Source organism: Bos indicus, chromosome 10 (assembly GCF_029378745.1).
Source record: "Bos indicus isolate NIAB-ARS_2022 breed Sahiwal x Tharparkar chromosome 10, NIAB-ARS_B.indTharparkar_mat_pri_1.0, whole genome shotgun sequence".
NCBI classification, from domain to species: domain Eukaryota; kingdom Metazoa; phylum Chordata; class Mammalia; order Artiodactyla; family Bovidae; genus Bos; species Bos indicus.
This window is the reverse complement of record NC_091769.1, coordinates 75,268,191-75,292,694: the sequence shown is the minus strand read 5'-3', so window position 1 is coordinate 75,292,694 and position 24,504 is coordinate 75,268,191. Positions and strand designations below refer to the sequence as shown.

At 40.9% G+C, this 24,504-nt stretch overlaps 1 protein-coding gene across 1 annotated transcript in view; it reads right to left on the bottom strand.

Moving 5' to 3' along the window:
* The window catches only part of RHOJ (ras homolog family member J), a 93,927-nt gene extending 77,403 nt beyond the window's left edge, over positions 1–16,524 (bottom strand). Inside the window, exon 1 of the mRNA XM_019969027.2 lies at positions 15,736–16,524. Coding sequence (XP_019824586.1) covers positions 15,736–15,979 — 244 coding nt within the window. The 5' untranslated portion in view covers positions 15,980–16,524. The remainder of the gene's footprint in view (positions 1–15,735) is intronic.
* Positions 16,525–24,504: the final 7,980 nt, after the last annotated feature.

The following is a 24,504-nucleotide window of genomic DNA, read 5'->3' as shown; positions in this document are numbered from 1 at the left end:
GAGACTTGAAAGAGGTCCCTGCTGGCAGGACCGCTGGTCATTGTCCAGATAAGGGTGCCTAAGTCCCAGTTACCAAATTTCTGTCTCTCCCTGACTTTACATCCTATCTTTTGCAGAAACCAGATTCTAGCCCAAGTAAAAGCTTTTTTAGACTCCAAGAAATTGAATTTTAGGCAACTTTCCATTTTTGTTTTTTTTCCCCCTCGTTTTCTCCAAATATTAGGTCAAAGCACGAAGAAGAACAGAAAGATCTGCAGAGGGGAAACAGATGTTTATGTTCATTTCACAATCCCAGGGCTGGATTGATATGGAAGAGCAAGAACTGCATCCAGGACAGAGCTGTACCCAAACCTCCCCAAGGATCCCAGGCTCTTTCCTGTGTTTTAAAACTCCTTTGCTTCTTCCCATGACAGTAGGTGTTCTCTAAGCTTTCCTCAGTGCCCACTCTGAAGGTCTCACGGTCCTGCTGACTGTTGTTTTGCATACAGCAGGCTCAGTGAACGGCGATTCATGCTTCGCAGCTTTGCCAATCACGCCTGAGGCTTTGCTCTCAGCAGCTGGCGCTTGGTGCACCCAAATTTCCCTAATGAGTCTTCTTTCCGCTCCGTTTTACAACTCCCACTCTTCTCTGTTGTGAGTCTCTGAGGCTTTTCCCTTTCCTCACAGGCACCTCCCTCCTATCCTCCCTCGCTTTCTGATTTTCGTCCTTGTGAATTCTTTCTTCCAAGGTCTCTCTATGTCCCAGCCATGGGCACAGATCTTTTTTATAAAGGACTCTGTTTCCTCATTTAGGAATTTGCTAGCTGTTTCTGAAAGGCTCTAAAGACCTCTTCTGTCTTATATAATTTCTCCTGTTAGAAACTAAGTCAAGAAATGATATATACATGTACTTATTCTCAACTAGCTTTTTACTGATTGAAAGTGTGAAAGTGAAAGTGTTAGTCTCTCAGTCTTGTCTGACTCTTTGCAACCCCATGGACTGTAAGCCCACCAGGCTTCTCTGTCCATGGAATTCTCCAGGCAGGAATACTGGAGTGGGTTGCCATGCCCTTCTCCAGGAGATCTTCCTGACCCAGGGATCAAAACCTGGTCTCCTGCATTGCAGGCAAATTACTGTCTGAGCCACCAGGGAAGCCCTTTTAATGATTGATGGTTGGTTATAGAATTTTTCTCATAACTTGATTTTTAGGCATCTTTATAGCATAAAGAAGGATTTTCTGAATGTTCTAAATTATATTAGATTGAACTATATGAACTTAAGATACCCAAATGGTTTTGAACTATAAAATGATCATTTCATATGTTCACCTAATAAGAAATTCTTAGGATGCTTGTTGAAATTTATATTTACAGCTCTTTCTCAGGTATAGAAGTTCTGGCATGGACCAAAGAAATCTGCATTTTTTTCCTTTTTAAATTGAAGTATAGTTTTCCTTTTTAAAAATGGAAATATAATAGAAAATAATCTGTATATATATATCACAAGATCTTGAATATTATTCCCTGTGTTATACAGGTAATTCTTGTTGCTTTTCTATTTTATATATAGTAGTATATATCCATTAATCCTATACTTCTAATTTATCCCTCCCCCCCACTGCCTTTCCCCTTTGGTAACCATAAGTTTGTTTTTTATGTCTGTGAGTATGCTTCTGTTTTGTATACAGATTCATTTGTATTATTATTATTATTCATTTGTATTATTTCCCTGTATAAGTGATGTCATATAATGTTTGTCTTTGTCTGTCTGACTTACTTCACTTAGTATGTTATTCTCCAGATCCACCCACATTTGCTGCAAATGGCAATATTTCATTCTTTTTTAATGACTGAGTAATATTCCACTGTGTGTGTATGTATGTGTGTGTGTGTGTGTGCGCTCGCATATACATACATACTATCATTACATAGTACATCTTCTTAAACCGATCATCTGTAGATGGGCATTTGGGTTGTTTCCATGTTTTGGCTCTTGTAAATAGTGTTGCTATAGTCAAGGCTATGGTTTTTCCTGTGGTCATGTACGGATGTGAGAGTTGGACTGTGAAGAAAGCTGAACACTGAAGAATTGATGCTTTTGAACTGTGGTGTTGGAGAAGACTCTTGAGAGTCCCTTAGACTGCAGGGAGATCCAACCAGTCCATTCTGAAGGAGATCAGCCCTGGGATTTCTTTGGAAGGAATGATGCTAAAGCTGAAACTCCAGTACTTTGGCCACCTCATGTGAAGCATTGACTCATTGGAAAAGACTCTGATGCTGTGAGGGATTGGGGGCAGGAGGAGAAGGGGACGACAGAGGATGAGATGGCTGGATGGCATCACTGACTTGATGGACATGAGTCTGGGTGAACTCCGGGAGTTGGTGATAGACAGGGAGGCCTGGCGTGCTGCAATTCGTGGGGTCGCAAAGAGTCAGACATGACTGAGTGACTGAACTGAACTGAACTTAAACATTGAGGAACATGTATCTTTTTGAATTGGACTTCATCTTTTCTGGATATATGCCAATGAGTGGGATTGCTGGATCACATGGTAGCTCTTTTTGTCCTTTTATTAAAAAAAAAAAACAAAAAGAGCTACCATATGATCCAGCTACCATATGAAGACCACTGATCTTCCCAGTGGTCACGTACGGTTGTGAGAGCTGGACCGTAAAGAAGGTGGAGCACGAAAGAGTTGATGCCTTTGAACTGTGGTGCTGGAGAAGACCCCTGAGCGTCCCTTGAACAGCAAGGGGATCAAACCAGTCAATCTTAAGGGAAGTTAACCCTGAATACTCATTGGAAGGACTGATGCTGAAGCTGAAACTCCAGTATTTCGGTCATCTGGTGCAAACAGCTGACTCATTGGAAAAGTCGCTGATGCTGGGGAAGATTGAGGGCAGAAGAAGAAGAGGGTGTCAGAGGATGAGATGGCTGGATGGCCATGCAATGGACATGAACTTGGGCAAACTTCAGGAAATGGTGAGGGATAGAGAGGCCTGGTGTGCTGCAGTCCTTGGGGTCGCAAAGAGATGGACAAACTGGGCAACTGAACAATAGCAACATGATAGCTCTTTATTTAGTTTTTTAAGGAACCTCCATATTGTTTTCCATAGTGGCTGCACCAATTGGCAGAACCTGCATTTTTGACAAGCAGGCACTGGGAAAATTTGGGAAATACAGGTATTTCATTTGTAGTTGAATGAACATCTAAATATGATCCTTAGGGAAATTTATATTGTTTATGAGTTTATTGTATTTGATGTAAGAAATTTCAGCTTAGCAAGTGTGATGATGATTACTAAGTGTTCATTGAAATCTGTTCACTCTTTCTTTGGGCATATAGCGAACTTCTCTAAGTGTGGCCTAGGGTTTACCTTCTCTCCAAAGAAATATAAAGAGATGTCATGCCTGCCACTTGCAGACCTGGCCCAGATCATCACTCCTTGCCCTCCATATCCTCGCATATTTTGTCTAAATATAGAGCAACACAAAGTCCTACCCAACAGCAGAATCACATGAAGTCATACGAAGTCACATGAAGTCGTATGAAGTCACATAAAGTCTTTTGCTTCATATGTGCTCTACGTAGCTATTGTTAATTTGAGAGCAACAGGCATTGGCTAGATGAAGCAGACAAAGTATTTTTAAGAAGTATGTCTAGGAAAGACTCATTTCGGTCTTGGATGTGGTTACTGGGTACTGAGAAGTAACCAGAAACCTAATAAGTTCTTGCTGCTGCTGCTAAGTCGCTTCAGTCGTGTCCGACTCTGTGGGACCCCATAGACAGCAGCCCACCAGGCTCCACCATCCCTGGGATTCTCCAGGCAAGAACACTGAAGTGGGTTGCCATTTTCTTCTCCAATGCATGACAGTGAAAAGTGAAAGTGAAGTTGCTCAGTCGTGTCCGACTCTTTGCGACCCCATGGACTGCAGCCTGCCAGACTCCTCCACTCATGAGATTTTCCAGGCAAGAGTACTGGAGTGGGGTGCCATTGCCTTCTCCGAATAAGTTCTTGAGAGAACTGCAATTCCAAAGAAACTCCAAACTTGGACTAAATGCTTTTATGACTATAAAAATAATACGTGAGCCATGAAATTGTACAAGCAAGAGGCAGGCTGTGAAAGTTGTGTGACTCTTAAGAAAGATAGAGTCCCTGAGGTCCAATTCAGATGTGTGTCATGAAGGATAATGAAAGAGGAAGAACTCCCCAGAGACCCAAGCTAGGGGAAGTTCAGAATAATGGACAAAGAAATTCCTCCTGGAGAACAACATAAGGGTCAGTTCAAGAAATGTCTCCCACTGCTAGGTCAGGGAGTCTTCCCAACATTTGCTCTCTGGATTCTTTTATTGCTATGTCTCTCCTATTCTTTTCTTTTCTGAAAGGGGGTTTGAGTATTTTGGTTATCTCATCTCTTCTATCATTGGCTGAGAGGTGACCGTATATATGGGGGAGATAATGAGTCTTCTACTGACCACAGGAACCGTGTCTCCATCAAATGGAAAGGACCAGGCATCACTTGCAGATGCTAGATTTCAACCTTCTTCACTGAAATATTGGACTCTGTGATCCCTCTTGAGAAAAATTTTGTTTTACATGTAGGAAAAAATGTGCAGGAATATTTGATGGCTGGAGAGTTTGATGCAAACAGAGATGGCTAGATTCCATTAAAATTCATTCTTCCCCCTTCTGGGCACATAGGTGGGTTTGTTTTTATTTCCCAGCTTCCCTTAGACATAGGTGTGGCCTCATGACTAAGTTATCTGCTTTGGAGTTTGACTGGAAATGATGTCTGTCACTTCCAGGCGTGGTACATAAAACTTTCCATGCAAGCCTCTCCACCTTGCTCTTTCTCAGTAGTCTGGTTGGATGGGAGATCTTAAGGGATGGTGGGATCACAAGATGCAAAGAACCTGGGTCCCTAAATGACTGAATGAAGGAAAGTAGCCCAACTGACATGAATACCTATTCAGGACCATAAATTAGCAAGGTGTTAATCCCTTACATGTTTGGATCTATTTGTTAGAAAAGGTTAGCGTATCCTAACTAACAGTGAGTTTTTGATTAACATGATTAGCTCTAAACCTACACATTGCTTACATTGTTTATTTACTGTTTCATGGCCTCCACTTACTTCATTACAAGTTATTTAACCTTAGCAAATTGGTTAATAACTTTGAAACTTGGTTTCCTCATCAGTCAAATTTAGGAAAATTAATATCTCATAGGATCATTATAAGGATACAATGAATTGATGTATGAAAACATCTCAAAATATGCTCATAGCAAGGACTTTGTAAGTGTGTAGCTATTGTTGTTGTTGTTAGTACATATTCTAGTAGCATTTGGGTTTTGTAATTAAATAGTACCACACTGCTTGTAGGATTACACGTGGCCATAATGAAATTCAAACTGAGACTGTGAATGAGGAACATCATAAATGAAAGCTGTATTGTGAACCAATACAAAATGCTGAATGAATACACATGAATAGGTCCTTTTGTCCGGTGAGAATTAGGCACATCCAGAAAGTTGGTGGACTTCAGAGTATTCAGGAATGATGCCAGGCCACTCAATGATTCACAGTGGGTCCCTATTGAGTTCTCGGTGGAATTTATCTTGACTGAGTTATACCCGGAAAATTAACTGTTTGGATTCTGCTAACTAACCAAGGGATGGCATTGATTTCTGTTTGTGGGAAAGTAAATTTTCAGCCTTATTAGAACCTGTGTCTAAACACAGAGGGTAGGACCTCTGTAGATCCTTGTGATCTTGTGCTCAGAATTGGTGAGTGAGATGATTTCTGTTGAGCTTTCATACCTGTCCTTTCCTCAGAGGCCTCACGTGAGTTGCCCACCTTTCTGTTGCCTTTGTGGAATAGGCCAACTACATTACAAAACAAAGGTATTCAGTGTACTGGGCCATTCTGAGCCAAGTTTTCTCTTTGCCCCACAACAAGAGGGAGTGATGGCAGACTCTGAAAATGCCATCCTGGAAATGAAGTACTGATTACCTGAAGCCCAGCTTTGTTGGGCAATCAGTAGTAAACTTTATGAAGGGTTTCCTAGCTTGGGCAGTGAAAGGAGCCAGGCTGTGTGGAACTAAAGTCTTGGTCTCAGGGAGTCTGTGCACTGAAGCCTGAATTGGTCACAGGCCTTGGTGTGTTGCCAGCTAAATCTGGAATGCAGGAGGGTTATGAACTGCAGATGGAGTTTCTAATCCCAGGAGCATGACTTTTCTTGGGTCGCTATGGTCACAGATACTTAATTCTCTATTCCCCTCTTCTATTCTTTCTTAGTCCTAAGAGATGAAACTCACAGTTTACTCCTCTGCAGTATGCTTTGGCTTTCCGAGTATAATTTCCACCCCTGAGCCTCTGAATGTGCTTGTGCTCATAGGCATCACAGTGTAGACTGTGGAAGGAACTATCTGTACAATTCCTGTTACGGTACCTTTGATGTGGCCTCCAAGAGTCCAGAAAAACATCGGACACTCATCGCACTATCACACTGCCTCACGAAGAGATACTGGAGAGTGGAATACCTATAAGATATTGGGCTTTTGAGCATCATGTTGGATTTTTGAACAGAGAGATTTGACTGGCCCATTCTTATCTCCTCTTTCACATACTTCTTTTATATTTTTGCCTAAGGTTAAAAGCCTGGTGATTTATTTCATAGTCCCAGGAGAGGTGTTTTAGGTTTTCTTTTGGCTTACAAAAAATGAATCTCATCCATTCTCCAGAGACTCACAGGTATCTTTGGAAAGAACAAAAGAGAAACTCCTGAGTAAATATTCCCAAAGGGGCAGAACTGTGTCATAACACTGTGTAGGTCTGGGGCTTTGTTTTATTTACTCTTTATTATTTTTTTCCTTCTGGATTGGACATAGTTTCCTCCCAATGCTCTGGCCATTAGGGTTATGATGGAGTCTACCTTGGACCAAATCATCATTTAATTAGGTGGAAAAAAGTTTAGAATTGACTTTCAGATCTCTGTGAAAACAACATCCTTTCACATCTCACTCAGCTGATAGAGCAACGAACTGCTTTTCCCTTTTCCACAAATTGTGTTAATTTCCTGCATAGGCAGCCTGGGTTTGCAAATAGTGATGACATAAATTTTTTAAACACAGGTGGTTTTCCTAGAGAGATGGGTGATAGGTGAAAGAGCCACAGACATGACTGATTCTCATACAGAGGATAAATGAAATGGTGAATGAGGTACGTCAGGCAGAGGCTTTAACTTGAATGGGATTCTTTTATGCAGCCACACAGATCAACAGACAAACCACAAGCATGATCCAACTCAACATACAATCTAACTAAACTAGAAACGGAAGTGTTATCCTTATGACATATGTGGTGTGAAACATTAATTGATACTACTTTATCAGTGAGATATCTACCACAAAACTCAAAGCTGTAAATAAGATGAAGCCAGGATGGGGGAAGAAATATGGTTATTCTGTGGTAAGCTGTGAAATTTCTAAAGGTTGTTAGGACACCTCGAGTCATCATCAGGAGTAGGAAACAGTGCCCAGAGATGTTTCTTAGGCACATCTGCAGACTTTTTAACCTTCCTTTAACTGCCCCCATTTTTTAGACCTAGTTCTTAGTTGAACTTGGAGTTATTCTGGAACATGCTCTTTTATAAAGAACTATAAATGAGTGGGCCACTCAAAATTTATGTAAACTTTTAAATATAATATAAGTGGAGGAATCTGAGTACATCCTGTCTGTTTCCAAATGAAATTTATACATTGAATACATTGGGCTTCCCTGGTGGCTCAGTTGGTAAAGAATCTGCCTGCAATGTAGTAGACCCAGTTTTGATCTTTAGGTTGGGGAGACCCCCTGGAGAAGGAAATGAAAACCCACTCCAATATTCTTTCCTGGAGAATTCCATGGATAGGGAAGCCTGGCAGGCTACAGTTCATGCAGTTGCAAAGAGTCCGACACGACTGAGCAAGTAGACATGACATCGGCCCATTAGATCAAGAAAATTCAATGCTGTATTATAACTCCAGTAGAGATAAAATGATTGTTTAAAATGTGAAAAAATAGTTCAAAAATATAATATATTTAATAAATATTTTATATGTTTCCTTTCTAAAGAGACATCTATTGGACTGACAATTTGTTCATTTATTCATCAAAGTTTTAATGGACCAGGAATTTATCTAAGCACAGAAGGAATGAGATGATTAAGACATTCTAATTCATTGATTCAGTAACTGTCTATTGCGAGCACACTGGATTTTGAGTTCTATTTTAGAAGATGAAGATAGAGCAGAGAATAAGACAAAGCCCTTGCCCTCATGGAGTTTACATTCCAATGTAGGATAAAAATAGTAAGCAAACAAATATAAGAATAATGTCAAGTAGTGTTAAATCTTATGAAGAAAGTTGAAGCAGGATAAAAAGTTAAAGAGTGACTCTGTGGCATGCATGTTTGTGTTTGTGTGTGTGAACGCATTAAACAATGTGATCAGTTGAGACTGAGGGGTTCTGGAGGAAATAAGGTCAGGTTGGGGGAAGAGCAAGAGCATAACCTTCAAGGAAAGATGGAGTTTGGTGTGGCTGAAGAACATCAAGAAGGCTGGTGTGGCTCGAGCAAAAATACTGCAGAGCAGAGTGTTAGAACTGGACATTGGAGAGATAACAGGGCCCAAGTCTCAGAGTGCCTTGGAGACTGTGATAAATGATGGAGTCTTAGGGTGAAGGGAGGTGATTGGTAGATTTGGGGCTGTGGATAGTCCCTCTGTGAAAAACTGGGTGGAGGGGGCCAGACTGGAAGCAGGGAACTGGGAAGTGATGATAGCAGTTTGGATGAGAAATGATGGTGGCGTGGACCAGAATGAAAGCAGAGGAGTGGTGAGAAGCGATCAGGCTTGAGATGTATTTTGAATATTGACCTGATTTGTAGTAGGAAGGAGTAATAACTAGTGGTTTGTATAGAGCGATGTGGAGGGTACTGTCAAAGGGAGAAAAGAGTTAAGGATAATACCAAAGTTTTTGTTCTGAGCAACTGGTTGGAAAATAGTAGTCATATACTTCTATTGGGAACACTAGGGGAGGAGTAGATTGGGAGAATTAAAAAAATTCTGCTTTGGACAGGTTAAGTTTGAGATGTCTATTAGATATCCAAATTAACAGTTGGATATATGAATCTGAGTCAGGTTTTTTTTTTTTTTATGGTAGAGATATACATTTTGGAGTTATCAGTGTATAAACAGCATTTAAGTCCATGAGACTAGATACAATCAACTTGGGCACAGATAGAGAAGACAAGGGAGAGACTGAATATTAAAGTATGCTGATGGATAGTGGTAGGGAAGAGATGGAGAAGGCAGCAGAGGAGATAGAGAATTGCCATTGAGGGGAATAAAAACTAGGAGAATGTTATATCTCAGGAACCAAGGAAGTGTTTCAAGAAGGAGAGTATAAGCCATAAGAAAAGCCCCCAAGAGACCAAGTAAGATGAAGACTGAGAGTTTTTTGTTTTTTTCCTTTTTGGCCACACTACAGCTTTTGGGATCTTAGTTCCCTGACCAGGGTTTGAACCTGGGTCCTTTGCAGTGAGCACTTGGAGTCATAATTCCTGGACCATCAAGAAAGTCCCAATAACATAGCATAGAACACTGGTTTTGATAAGACATGACCCTTTCTTTCAGGAGTTTATAGTATAGTGGCAGTGGGGAAGTAAGGAAGCAAGCAAATCGCTCTCAACTGTGGAAGTTGTGTTCTGGGCAATGTTGACACATTTCTGGACATGAGTTGAGGAAGGAGCAAGGAATTTTCCTTGGGGAGTCAAGGGAAGCTACGTTGAGCAGATGTACATTTTTTTTTTGGCAGATGTACTTTTGGATTCTGGTAGGTAGGATGGAGGGAAAAAAACCAAGATTCATAAAACTTAAAAATATTTCTTTTCTAGTTGGTTGTTGATTTTTTTACAATCACTCGGGCAAAACTAATATTTCCTCTCAAGTGAATACCCAACTACAATTACTCCATGTAGACATATTTATCAATTATCAGTAAACATGATGACTATATTATAAGGACAATATACACATTCAATCATACCCTGTTCCATTTGGAGGACACTCTTGTAATAATATTCTTCCTAGTTGTAGCCTTTATCTTTTAATTATACTTTAATTCCTTTTCATAGCTGTGTTTAAGTGTAGAGACCCTATTCTTTTTTCTTATTGAAGTATAGTTGATTTAAAGCATTGTGTTAATTTCTGCTATACAGCAAAGTGATTTAGTTATACATGTATATATAATTTTTATATTCTTTTCCATTATGGTTTTTCACAGGATATTGAATGTAATTCTCTGTGCCATGCAGTAAGACCTTGTTTATTCATTGTGTATATAAGATTTTGTTGTTTAGTTGCTAAGTTGTGTCTGACTCTTTGTGACCCCATGGACTGACCCCATGCATGCCAGGCTTCCCCATCCTTCACTATCTCCCAGAGTTTGCTCAAATTCATGTCCATTGAATTGGTGATGCTATCTAACCATCTCATCCCTATGCTTAATCATAGTAGCTGCTATGTACCTAATACTTACCAATGTAAGACACTGTTCTAAGAGCTACATGTATTTATTTTGTTCTCATGACCTTAATATCTCTACTGTCCCTTTAAAAGATTCATGACAACTGAGGCACAGAGAAGTTGAACGACGTACTTAAGGCCACACAGTAATTGCAGAGTCAATATTAGAATTGGGCTGTTTGGCTTCAGAGCACACTACTTTGAGAAGTATGCTGATGTGACCATACTATTATATCTTTACCTTTCTAAGATAGGTAGTTATTAGGGAAAAATCTGTGTAGCTCATGAAATTCTCCAGGCCAGAATACTGGAGTGGGTAGCCTTTCCCTTCTCCAGGGGATCTTCCCAACCCAGGGATTGAACACAGTCTCCCACATTGCAGGTGGATTCTTTACCAGCAGAACCAGAAGGGAAGCCCTTTCACTTATTTAAGGGATAGGCTCTCTTTGACTTGAATGTTTCTGAATTCCTTGACTTCAGTTTTCCAAAGATTCAGTAAACTAGTTGCAGGTTGTCACTGCAGAATGAGCCAGTAGGACCCAGGGACTAGATATTGAATACTTCTCCACATGGAGAAGAGATCATGAGCTCTTCTACAGTTGACTGTGGATTTTCATGTGACTGTGTCCAGGTTTACATTCAATCAGTTTGTACATGAAGAGGATGGTGGTAAAGAGAGTTAGGTAGGGTCTTTGTGGTGGCGAAGATCCTTCTACTGATGAAAATGTTCACTTCACTTGGCTTCTAGATGTATATGGCTCACATCTTTATTTCTCTTAAAGATGTGAGATACTGTGGATTTTAAAAAGGTACAAATTGTAAGCTTGTGAGATACTGTGGACTTAAAAAATGTACAAAGTGTAAAAGCAACGATGTTTGGGAGTGCCTATTATGAGCAAAAGAACTGTACAGAACTGTACAAAAAAGATCTCCATGACCCAGATAATCACGATGGTGTGATCACTGACCTAGAGCCAGACATCCTGGAATGTGAAGTCAAGTGGGCCTTAGGAAGCATCACTATGAACAAAGCTAGTGGAGGTGATGGAATTCCAGTTGAATTCCAAATCCTAAAAGATAATGCTGTGAAAGTGCTGCAGCAATATGCCAGTAAATTTGGAAAACTCAGCAGTGGCCACAGGACTGGAAAAGGTCAGTTTTCATTCCAATCCCAAAGAAAGGCAATGCCAAAGAATGCTCAAACTACCACACAATTGCACTCATCTCACACGCTAGTAAAGTAATGCTCAATATTCTCCAAACCAGCCTTCAGCAATACGTGAACCATGAACTTCCAGATGTTCAAGCTGGTTTTAGGAAAGGCAGAGGAACCAGAGATCAAATTGCCAACATCAGCTGGATCATCAAAAAAGCAAGAGAGTTCCAGAAAAACACCTATTTCTGCTTTATTGACTATGCCAAAGCCTTTGATTGTGTGAATCACAATAAACTGTGGAAAATTCTGAAAGAGATCGGAATACCAGACCACCTGACCTGCCTCTTGAGAAATCTGTATGCAGGTCAGGAAGCAACAGTTAGAACTGGACATGGAGCAACAGACTGGTTCCAAACAGGAAAAGGAGTACGTCAAGGCTGTATATTGTCACCCTGTTTATTTAACTTATATGCAGAGTACATCATGAGAAACACTGGGCTAGAAGAAGCACAAGCTGGAATCAAGATTGCTGGGAGAAATATCAATAACCTCAGATATGCAGAGGACACTACCCTTATGGCAGAAAGTGAAGAGGAACTAAAAAGCCTCTTGATGAAATAGAAAGAGGAGAGTGAAAAAGTTGGCTTAAAGCTCAACATTCAGAAATCTAAGATCATGGCATCTGGTCCCATCACTTCATGGCAGATAGATGGGGAAACAGTGGAAACAGTGTCAGACTTTATTTTTTTGGGCTCCAAAATCACTGCAGATGGTGACTGCAGCCATGAAATTAAAAGACACTTACTCCTTGGAAGGAAAGTTATGACCAACCTAGACAGCATATTAAAAAGCAGAGATATTACTTTGTCAAGAAAGGTCCCTCTAGTCAAGGCTATGATTTTTCCAATAGTCATGTATGGATATGAGAGTTGGGCTATAAAGAAAGCTGAGCACTGAAGAATTGATGCTTTTGAACTGTGGTGTTGGAGAAGACTCTTGAGAGAGTCCCTTGGACTGCAAGGAGATCCAACCAGTCCATCCTAAAGGAGATCTGTCCTGGGTGTTCATTGGAAGGACTGATGTTGAAGCTGAAACTCCAATACTTTGGCCACCTGATATGAAGAGCTCACTCATTTGAAAAGACCCTGATGCTGGGAAAGATTGAGGGCAGGAGGAGAAGGGGACGACAGAGGATGAGATGGTTGGATGGCGTCACCGATTCAATGGACATGAGTTTGGATAAACTCCGGGAGTTGGTGATGGACAGGGAGGCCTGGAGTGCTGCGGTTCATGGGGTCACAAAGAGTCAGACATGACTGAGCGACTCAACTGAACTGAACTATGAGCAAAGTATTGCTTTGGTAATAGTGGCTGTGATATCTTGAGAGCTAAAGCAAGGAATAGCCAAAATCTAGGATCTTTAATGCTCAAATAACAGCAAGTATGTATACAACTGAAACAAAATAATTTGTTCCTGGTGAAATCTAGAGGTGGTCCAGCCTTTGTTTCCTCTCTGATGTTTTTTATAGGCTGATTTTACCTCTAAAGACAGTTTTATCCTTTTTATTTCTGACACTGTGCTGTAATTGGTTCACCCAAAAGTTGGAGATGGGATATGTAATTTAAAATTATTTATTTACTTATTTTAAATTTGGCTGCATTGGTTCTTAGTTGCAGCAAGTTGGATCTTTCAGTGAAGCTTGAGGGCCCTCTGGTTGTGGCATATGGGCTTAGTTGGCCACGGCATGTGGGATCTTAGCTCCCCAACCTATGAGTCCCCTTCATTGCAAGGCAGATTCTTAACCACTGGACCACTAGGGAAGTCCCATGAACATGCAATTTTTAAAAGCACTCGAAACCTTGTGGGTTCTATTTTTTTTTGTTAGCAGTTTTTGAAACTAGGTAGTCTTTTGGACTGTAACGAGATCAAATCAGTCAATCCTAAAGGAAAGAACCGTGACTATTCATTGGAAGAACTGATGCTGAAGGTGAAACTTTGATACTCTGGCCACCTGATGCCAAGAACCAACTTATTGTAAAAGACCCTGGTGTTGGGAAAGATTGAGGGCAGGAGGAGAAGGGGATGACAGAGGATGAGATGGTTGGATGGCATCACTGACTCAATGGACATGAATCTGAGCAAACTCCGGTAAATAGTGAAGGACAGGGAAGCCTGGCATGCTGCAGTCCAAGAGGTCACAAAGAGCTGGACAGGACTTAGTGACTGAATGATAACAACAATCTGCCAGTTCCCTAGCCTGGGAGAAAGCAAATGTAGAATAAATAACCTTTGCTAAGATGTTTAAGGTCAAGATCCTAATAATTTTCTTAAGTTGCAGACCTAATCTTACAATTAGATTTTTTTTTCTCCTCCGAGTGAAAGTCTATCTGCACTTCTCTTTTTTCTGTTCTCATTCAAAGGTTCTCCTCTGGGCATGTATGTGTATGTGCTTAGTTGCTCAGTCATGTCTGACTCTTTGTGACCCTATGGACTCTAGCCCACCAGGCTTGTCTGTCCATGGGATTTCCCAAGCAAGAATACTGGAGTGGGTTGCCATTCCCTTCTCCAGGGGATCTTCCCAATCCAGGGATCAAATTCAGGTCTCCCACATGCAAGCAGATTCTTTACCGTCTGAGCCACCAGGGAAACCCTTCTTTGGGCACAGCCACTATAATTTCAGAAAAGCTTAAGGGAATTAGCATTCAAATTTGCTCCTAATTTCTACAAATATAGAAAAACCTGCTAGGGAGTGGATACTATTTTCACTGTGGTTTTCTCCCTGTCTGCTATGTAATAGTGTCATAAATCAGGTACATCTAGCAGGAGGAGGAGACGTAGGTGATTGTTTAGTTCTGGAAAAGAAGCTACTTTCTACAGAAAGGATTTCAAATAGCCCCACAGCAAAGCCAGCACTCAAACAGGTTTCCTGTGGGCTATTTCCCCTCCGCTGCTCTGGACCCAAAGCCAAAGTGAAGAAGAGAAACTTCCCTATCACAAAATCTCAAATCTCTGGTACCTCAAGCTGATCTTATAGTGATCAAGCAGTTTATCATGTTCCAAAAAGTTGTAAAATCTAGGCTATTGTAAATTAAAGCATTTTATGAATTTGCTTTTAAAAAGTTTAATCGGATTTACTTTAGAGATTAAGAGAAAAATAAGAGTCAAAGTGGAAAAAATTAGATAAGCGATCACATGAGAAACTTTGGAACACTCAATATAACCAAAAGAATTAAGTTGTAACTACACTATCTTAACTGTCAGACCTTAAAATATTTTATGCCATATTTTGTGCTTTCGGGACATATGTTGAAATAATTAAATTTTATATTAATCTTTATTTTTTACTTTTAAAACATATTGATTAAAAACCACTTTTAATTCAAAATACAGATTGCCTAACATATTTAAAATCTTTGAATACTTTTTCTTCAATCTACTTCCATAGGAAAATGAAAGTACATCAGGATAGCACCAATTGTTATGGAAAAATGAATGTTCTAATGCTACTAATTTCAGCATTTCATTTATAAATGGCATGGGGTGAATATATGAGAAGTGGCAAGAATACTTCTTTCACCAGTTGTGCAACTAGTGGGTTTCTTTTTTTTTGTAAAAGAGAATTGTGACGCACCACATTGTTAATCAGCTATACCCCAGTACAAAAAAAAAGGTAAAAAGAACTGAGATGCAATTACACTACATTTTTTAATGTTCACAGTAAAGAAAGTTGATGAATCTTCAGGCAAATATTAAGTAACATCTGTAGCCCCAAAGTCTAGACGGCAATTCAGCGTATTTCCCCAGCATTATTCATTTGGTTAAAGCAGAGAAAAGGGTTACAATAAAAGTGATATACAGGTTGTTCTAACAACAGCAAAGACCTTGGTTGCTGTGACACCCAGCTACCTGGCTTCCGCCAGGCCTGCACCCAGTACTGACAATGGAGATAAGCCAGGCCCCTCTGAAGCAGGGATGTTACCTCCCACACCTTGTGACCCATTCGCAGGGGTGGGTTTCCCACTTTTCTTACCTGCGTAGTGATCGAACACAGTGGGCACGTATTCCTCGGGGAAGGCGTCGTTGGCGTAGCTCATCAGCAGGCAGGTCTTGCCCACGGCGCCGTCCCCCACCACCACACACTTGAGCATCTTTTTCTCCTCGTGGCCACCGCAGCCGCAGCTGCTGTCATTTCCCTCCTGGCAGTTCATGCTCGCGGCTCCAGCTGCTGTGACTGTGCTGTGGTTGTTGCTTCTCCCACTTCTTCCAAAGCCCATGAAGCCCGCGGCAGGCTTGAGATCACTCTGCCTTACTCGGAGTAACTGGGATCCTGCAGACTCGTCCAAGGTGGCTGGCACATGCCCTCTCACTTACCATACTGATCAGGACAGGTAACGCACTGGGGAGAGTGATTAAAAGCATCTGTCCCTTTCCCCCATCAGTTCAAGTTAAGAAATCCTCATCTTCACCGAATTCAAGGGCATTCCTGGGAGTCTAGAAATTTCAACAGCTCGAGGGTTTCTCTCTGGTCCCCTGTTCTCCAAGCCTGAGGGAACTCACTGGAATTTTGCTAAATCTTCCCCATTTTCCACTTCACATCTAACATGGAGGAAAGCTGGGCTTTTTTAATGGAGTTTTTCCTTGCTTCCTCCAGCTTGCCGAGTGTCAGGAAATCATGGGTTTCCTGCTGCATTCCATATTAGGATCAGTGGGCTGGAGAAGGCTGCAACAATGGGAGCTCTGTGTGTGTGTGTTTGTACTTCTGGGGAACGCTGCCAGGACATGGAGTGGGAAAACTCTAGGGGTCCCACTGCAGACTCAAGCTGTCAGACTTCCTGTTTCATCCAGGGCTGGAGAGCCTGTTTGCCTGTGGCTGGCTGGGAAGAGGCTGACGAAAGGATGAAAACCCCGGAGTACTGTCTGCCACAGAAACACAGGGAGCCACACCAGCCGTTCTAGGATAATATATGACATCATTCCTCACTGAGTCACCAGTTAAAAGCTCTGCAAATTAAAACTGGACAGTTCTTCACATACTTAAATGAGAAACCGTAAGAAATTTGTTCTGGCAATAAAGAAGAAAACCTTCCAGAGTTTCACTGTTTCAAAGGGAAATGTTCTTGTAGATTGTAGGTTTAAGATGTGTGATCAGGTTTATAAGCTGCCACATTTGAGCTCAACACTCATACGTGTATTCCAGACACAAACATTTTTATGGTTGTAGCACATAAGAAATCAATCAGATGTGGGATGTTTGCATCTTCTTATTAGCGAATAAGCACACATGTCTTGGCTCACCCTCACTTGTGGAAATGAGAGCATGTGGGACAGCTTTATTGGTTTGTTTCAGGTCTCCAAACGCTGCTTTTTCCTGAACAGTTCCATTTTTGATTTAGTCTTCTCCCCTTGGTCAGCCTGGTCCTCTTCAATTACAAAGGAGCCATTGGCACCTAATTTATTTGTTATTGGGTCACTCAAAGCGAAGTCCCTTTGAAGCACTGAGTGTGATTAATGTACTCAATCTTAGAAAAGCAGTGGAAGTCTGCACGTGTTTCTGACAAATGGGTCAGGTACGTTTTTGATGCGGGACCTGTGTGTTTCTTTGAGATTTTTGAGAATAGATTTTAAGAATTCAGATTATCCAATTACTATCCAATTGATTTGAGGAGGTTGGTTTTTTTTTTTTTTTTTCAGGAGTTGGGTGAGAAGTCTGTTTTAATGAGTGGCTATAAAGAATTCTCCTGCCAGTGCAGGAGATGCAAGAGATGTGGTTTGATTCTTGGGTCAGGAAGATCCCCTGGAGTAGGAAATGGCAAACCACTCCAGTATTCTTGCCTGGAAAATTCCTTGGACAGGGGAGCCTGGAGTACTGTAGCCCATGGGGTTGCAAAGGGTCGAACACAACTGAGCACATGTGCGCTCACTCATGCATCAATAATGTATATATCCACATACATATGCTTCTGTAGAATCAATATATTCTCATATTTCTGTGTTGGATTGTAGTAACATTTCCCATAGTGTTTCGTGTCCCAATATTTCTTTTCTATAAGGAGATGATGTTTTGGTTAGGTTGTTGTGTTTCTACCAAATTATGGTGCTATAGCAACTCCCAATGCTCAGTAATTTAAAATAACATGCATTTCAATGAGGTATCACTTCACACCTGTTAGAATGGCTATCATAAAAAGTTTACAAGCAACAAGTGTTGGTAAGGCAGTGGAGAAAAAGGAACCTTTGTACAATGTTGGTGATGCCACTATGAAAAACAGTATAGAGTTTCCTCAAAAATGTGAAAGTAGAGCTACCATTGGAGAAGGCGATGGCACCCCACTCCAGTACTCTTGCCTGGAAAATCCCATGGGTGGAGGAGCCTGGTAGGCTGCAGTCCATGGGGTTGTGACGAGTTGGACACGACTGAGCGACTTCACTTTCACTTCTCACTTTCATGCATTGGAGAAGGAAATGGCAACCCACTCCAGTGTTCTTGCCTGGAGAATCCCAGGGCCTGGGGAACCTGGTGGGCTGCCATCTATGGGGTCACACAGAGTCGGACACGACTGAAGTGACTTAGCAGCAGCAGCAGCAGAGTTACCGTGGCTGTGGTGGTTTAGTTGCTAAGTCATGTCTGACTCTTGCGACCCCATAGATTGTAGCCCACCAGGCTCCTGTGTCTATAGGATTTTCCAGGCAACCATACTGGAGTGGGTTGCCATTTCCTTTTCCAAGGGATCTTCCTGACCCGGAGATTGAACCTGGGTCTCCTGTACTGCAGCAGTTTCTTTCCTGACTGAGCTACCAGGAAAGCCCAAAAAAGGCCAAAGAAATATATATATACCTTATTTAAAAAGTAATGCTGTTGTAAAAATGGCATCAATAGACTTGTTTGACACAGAGTTACCATGTGATCTATCAATTCCATTCTTTGGTATATATCTGGAAAAAAATTAAAACACTAATTGGAAAAGATACAAGTACCCCATTGTTCATAATAGCACTGTTTATAATAGTCAACATGTGGAAGCAAACCAAGTGTCCATGACCAGGTGATTGGATTAAGAAGATGTGTTTATATATATGTATATACATATATATATGTAATGGAATATTGTTCAACCACAAAAAATGAAACTCAGCCATTTGCAGCAATGTGGATGGACCTAGAGAATATTATGCTTAGTGAAATAAGTCAAAGAAAGACAAATATTGTGTGTTCACAAATAGGGGAATCTTCAAAAAATCAAATGAATGCATGTGTAGAACAGAAACCTTGTTTGTTTTCTGTTTTGTATCTTTGTTTCCAATTCCACATATAAGCAATATCAAATGATATTTGTGTGGCTTACTTCACCTAGTATGATAATCTCTAGGTCTACCCACATTGCTACAAATAGTATTGTCTCGTTCTTTTTATGGCTGAATAATAGTCTATTATACATTGACTCTTAAAGCTTCACTCTGGAAGTGACACTTCTGTTCATTCATTGGTCAAAGCAAGTCACATTCCCATGCTACCCAACATGAGGGTTAGAAGTATGATCCTACTGTGTGCCAAGAAGGCGAGAACTAAATATTGATGAACAGCCTTAAGAGTTGAGATAGTTTAAACAACCAGAGATAGGTTAGTTGAGGTTAAGTAAGAAGTGTGAAAGTTGAATTGTTTCATGTTTAGTGCCAATCTGAAACATTTGAAGGCACCTACAACTGCATGTGATTTATAATTTTATTTTCATGAGTTTATGTGAAACATCTGGAATATGTAATAACATAAATTACAATTGTAATAATACATTTACAAAATAATACATTACAAAATACAATTGTAATAACATTACAAGTGGCCAAACAAAATCTGTGCAGGTAAAGGAGTGATTGATAGTGTCAACAACTCCATCCTGAAGATGAGTAAGGTCACTTTGAGCACCATGTGATGATATGTCTGGCAGAACTTTGAGGAGGTTCTGCCTTTGACCTTGAACCTGAGATCAGCAGTAAATGTGGCATGGAGTAAATACTCAATTCAGATATGGAGTTCTCAAACGTGGCTGCCCAGTCTGTGTTCCTCCATTACAAATAACCCCTGGGAAAAGAATGGGAAATTAAATTGGATGAAATTTTGCTATATCTGTGTATAAACCTAAACAGTGTTCCAGCAGACACAGATATTTAAGTCCAAGCTGACTTCCACGTGGACTGCAGTTTAACAGACATTTAAGAGAGGTGAAGCAACCAGTTATGGGTCTTTTACCTTGAACTCAAAATCCAACCTGACGGATTGGATTACATGCAAAGATGGATCATGCCAATGCTGTATTTCTCAAGTTAAACTTGTTTCATTGCTATTTACTGTTCCTCGACCACATCCCCTCCCTGGCCAAAGTGAATATTTATAGGGGAGAATGTTTATGACATCCTAGTAAAAATGGTCAAAAAAGTTAGAATTTTATTAACCTGCTGATTATATGTTGTCCACATGAGAATAAATCTTTTCAAACATTAAAAACTTATCTGAATCAGAATATGCAGTTCAGTTCAGTTCAGTCGCTCAGTCGTGTCCGACTCTTTGCAACCCCATGAATCGCAGCACACCAGGCCTCCTTGTCCATCACCAACTCCTGGAGTTCACTCAAACTCACGTCCATCGAGTCGGTGATGCCATCCAGCCATCTCATCCTCTGTCATCCCCTTCTCCTCCTGCCCCCAATCCCTCCCAGCATCAGAATCAGAATATTAGAATCTTAAAAAAATAATTTTTAAGTAAATAAAAAAGTAATAAAAGTAAATAAAAAAAGTAAATTCAGTATTGTTCTTATAGGTCCAGTAGTCAATACAATTGTGACTACTTGTCTTGATAGAGTGGTTAAGAATATACTTTAATTTCAAAAGTTTATAGGTATGAGTTTAGAAGAAGTTTGAAGACCATTTGCTAAAATATTCTTTACCAGATGCCTGTACTTTAGGATCTTGGGCCATGTCAACAGCTGAGTGGTGGTTTTATAGCCATTAATTATCTGGTTTACCTCAAGCACCAAATTACACAAACTTAACAGTACATGGTGAAATCTTGCTGGGCGATATTTCCTGCTTTTTCCAAGAGACCTTAATTCCCTGACTTCCTCTTGTCCTGTGAGCTTTGGCTTCAGATTAGTTTTCCCAAATGCCGACAGAGTATTTTTGCATAAAATTCTGATTTCTCTGATTGATTCCAGTTTTAGTCTGACTTTAATAAAAGAGCCCAGACTTTCTCCCTTGCCTTTTTTTTTTTTTCCTTTTTGTGCTTGAAACTAGAAATTATACAGGGAAATAATGCAATTGGGTCAGATACTCTGGTTCTGGACTAGCCTCTACATATGAGACTGTTAAGACTCCAGGCCTAGGAAAGTGGGATATGTGTGGTTCCCATGATTCTGGCAAGCCCAGCCCAGCCACGAGTCACTCCCATTCCAGAGAAAGCCTGTATGTGCCTGCGTGCTATGTCGCTTCAGTCACATCCAACTCTTTGTGACCCCATGGATTGTAGTGACCCTGTGAACTGTAGTTTGTCAGGCTCCTCTGTCCATGGGGATTCTCCAGGCAAGAAAACTATAGTGGGTTGCCATATCCTTCTTCAGGGGATCTTCCCCATCAAGGAATCAAACCCACATCTCTTATGTCTCTTGTGTTGGCAGGAGGATTCCTTACCACTAGCATCACCTGGGAAGCCCCAGAGAGAGCCCTCTGAGGGGCTAATATGGAAGTCAGGCCTCCAGAGGTGGAGGGTATGGTGTGAGGTAGGAAGGCTGCATAGTTTTAGGGGATCTGACCCAAATCCCCAACTGGGACCAAACCTCAAGATGAACTAGAGAACTACGAAAAGTTAACAGGCTGTCCTGGGATAAGTATGGACTGGAACTGCTCCTCCCCAAGTCCAGTGCCACCAGGGACACTTCTGGACTTGTGTTTTTCAATCTTTCAGGCTACCTGTACTTGGCCTCTGGCCAGTGTCTGTGTCATATCATATCATATATCATATCATAATCATATATCAGCCACATCTTCTTGGATATGATCTTTTTATAGTTCCAGAAGTGGCTTTCATTTTTCTTGCTTGAAGGAATTTTCTTTCTTTCCCAAATCTCCTAATTCTGATAGAAATAGATTACTTGCAGATCTAAGACAGATGGAAACTTTTTTCTGTCTTAGGAAAGAAGAGGCCAATTGAGGTGTGTGCATATGTGTGTGTATGTATCTTCTGTGTTTCACTATTCAGTTCAGTTCAGTCACTCAGTCGTGTCCAACTCTTTGCAACTGCATGAATCACAGCACGCCAGGCCTCCCTGTCCATCACCAACTCCCAGAGTTCCCTCAGACTCACGTCCATTGAGTCAGTGATGCAATCCAGCCATCTCATCCTCTGTCGTCCCCTTCTCCTCCTGCCCCCAATCCCTCCCAGCATCAGAGTCTTTTCCAATGAGTCAACTCCTCGCATGAGGTGGCCAAAGTACTGGAGTTTCAGCTTCAGCATCATTCCTTCCAAAGAAATCCCAGGGCTGATCTCCTTCAGAATGGACTGTGGATCTTCTTGCAGTCCAAGGGACTCTCAAGAGTCTTCTCCAACACCACAGTTCAAAAGCATCAATTCTTCGGCACTCAGCCTTCTTCACAGTCCGACTCTCCCATCCATACATGACCACAGGAAAAGCCATAGCCTTGACTAGATGAACCTTTGTTGGCAAAGTAATGTCTTTGCTTTTGAATATGCTATCTAGGTTGGTCATAACTTTCCTTCCAAGGAGCAAGCGTCTTTTAATTTCATGGCTGCAGTCACCATCTGCAGTGATTTTGGAGCCCCCAAAAATAAAGTCTGACACTGTTTCCACTGTTTCCCTATCTATTTCCCATGAAGTGATGGGACCAGATGCCATGATCTTCGTTTTCTGAATGTTGAGCTTTAAGCCAACTTTTTCACTCTCCACTTTCACTTTCATCAAGAGGCTTTTTAGTTCCTCTTCACTTTCTGCCATAAGGGTGGTGTCATCTGCATATCTGAGGTTATTGGTATTTCTCCTGGCAATCTTGATTCCAGCTTGTGTTTCTTCCAGTCCAGCGTTTCTCATGATGTACTCTGCATATAAGTTAAATAAGCAGGGTAATAACATACAGCCTTGATGGACTCCTTTTCCTATTTGGAACCAGTCTGTTGTTCCATGTCCAGTTCTAACTGTTGCTTCCTGACCTGCATACAGATTTCTCAAGAGGCAGGTCAGGTGGTCTGGTATTCCCATCTCTTTCAGAATTTTCCACAGTTTATTGTGATCCACACAGTCAAAGGCTTTGGCATAGTCAATAAAGCAGAAATAGATGTTTTTCTGGAACTCTCTTGCTTTTTCCATGATCCAGCAGATGTTGGCAATTTGATCTCTGGTTCCTCTGCCTTTTCTAAAACCAGCATGAACATCAGGAAGTTCATGGTTCACGTATTGCTGAAGCCTGGCTTGGAGAATTTTGAGCATTACTTTACTAGCGTGTGAGATGAGTGCAATTGTGCGGTAGTTTGAGCATTCTTTGGCATTGCCTTTCTTTGGGATTGGAATGAAAACTGACCTTTTCCAGTCCTGTGGCCACTGCTGAGTTTTCCAAATTTGCTGGCATATTGAGTGCAGCACTTTCACAGCATCATCTTTCAGGATTTGAAATAGCTCAACTGGAATTCCATCACCTCCACTAGCTTTGTTCGTAGAGATGCTTTCTAAGGCCCACTTGACTTCACATTCCAGGATGTCTGGCTCTAAGTCAGTGATCACACCTTCGTGATTATCTGGGTCATGAAGATCTTTTTTGTACAATTCTTCTGTGTATTCTTGCCACCTCTTCTTAATATCTTCTGCTTCTGTTAGGTCCATCCCATTTCTGTCCTTTATCGAGCACATCTTTGCATGAAATGTCCCCTTGGTATCTCTAATTTTCTTGAAGAGATCTCTAGTCTTTCCCATTCTGTTGTTTTCCTCTATTTCTTTGCATTGATCACTGAGGAAAACTGTCTTATCTCTTCTTGCTATTCTTTGGAACTCTGCATTTAGATGCTTATATCTTTCCTTTCTCCTTTGCTTTTTGTTTCTCTTATCTTCACAGCTATTTGTAAGGCCTCCCCAGACAGCCATTTTGCTTTTTTGCATTTCTTTTCCATGGGGATGGTCTTGATCTCTGTCTTCTGTACAATGCCACGAACCTCATTCCATAGTTCATCAGGCATTCTATCTATCAGATCTAGGCCCTTAAATCTATTTCTCACTTCCACTGTATAATCATAAGGGATTTGATTTAGGTCATACCTGAATGGTCTAGTGGTTTTCCCTACTTGCTTCAATTTAAGTCTGAATTTGGTAATAAGGAGCTCATGACCTGAGCCACAGTCAGCTCCCGGTCTTGTTTTTGCTAACTGTATAGAGCTTCTCCATTTTTGGCTGCAAAGAATATAATCAATCTGATTTTGGTGTTGACCATCTGGTGATGTCCATGTATAGAGTCTTCTCTTGTGTTGTTGGAAGAGGGTGTTTGTTATGACCAGTGCATTTTCTTGGCAAAACTCTGTTAGTCTTTGCCCTGCTTCATTCCGTATTCCAAGGCCAAATTTGCCCATTACCCCAGGTGTTTCTTGACTTCCTACTTTTGCATTCCAGTCCCCTATAATGAAAAGGATATCTTTTTGGGGTGTTAGTTCTAAAAGGTCTTGTAGAACCTTGTGTTTCACTATTGCATACCTTACTTCTGAAAACAATGCCTTGTTCCAGAAAGAGTCCAGTAGATGATCTAATGTTTTGGT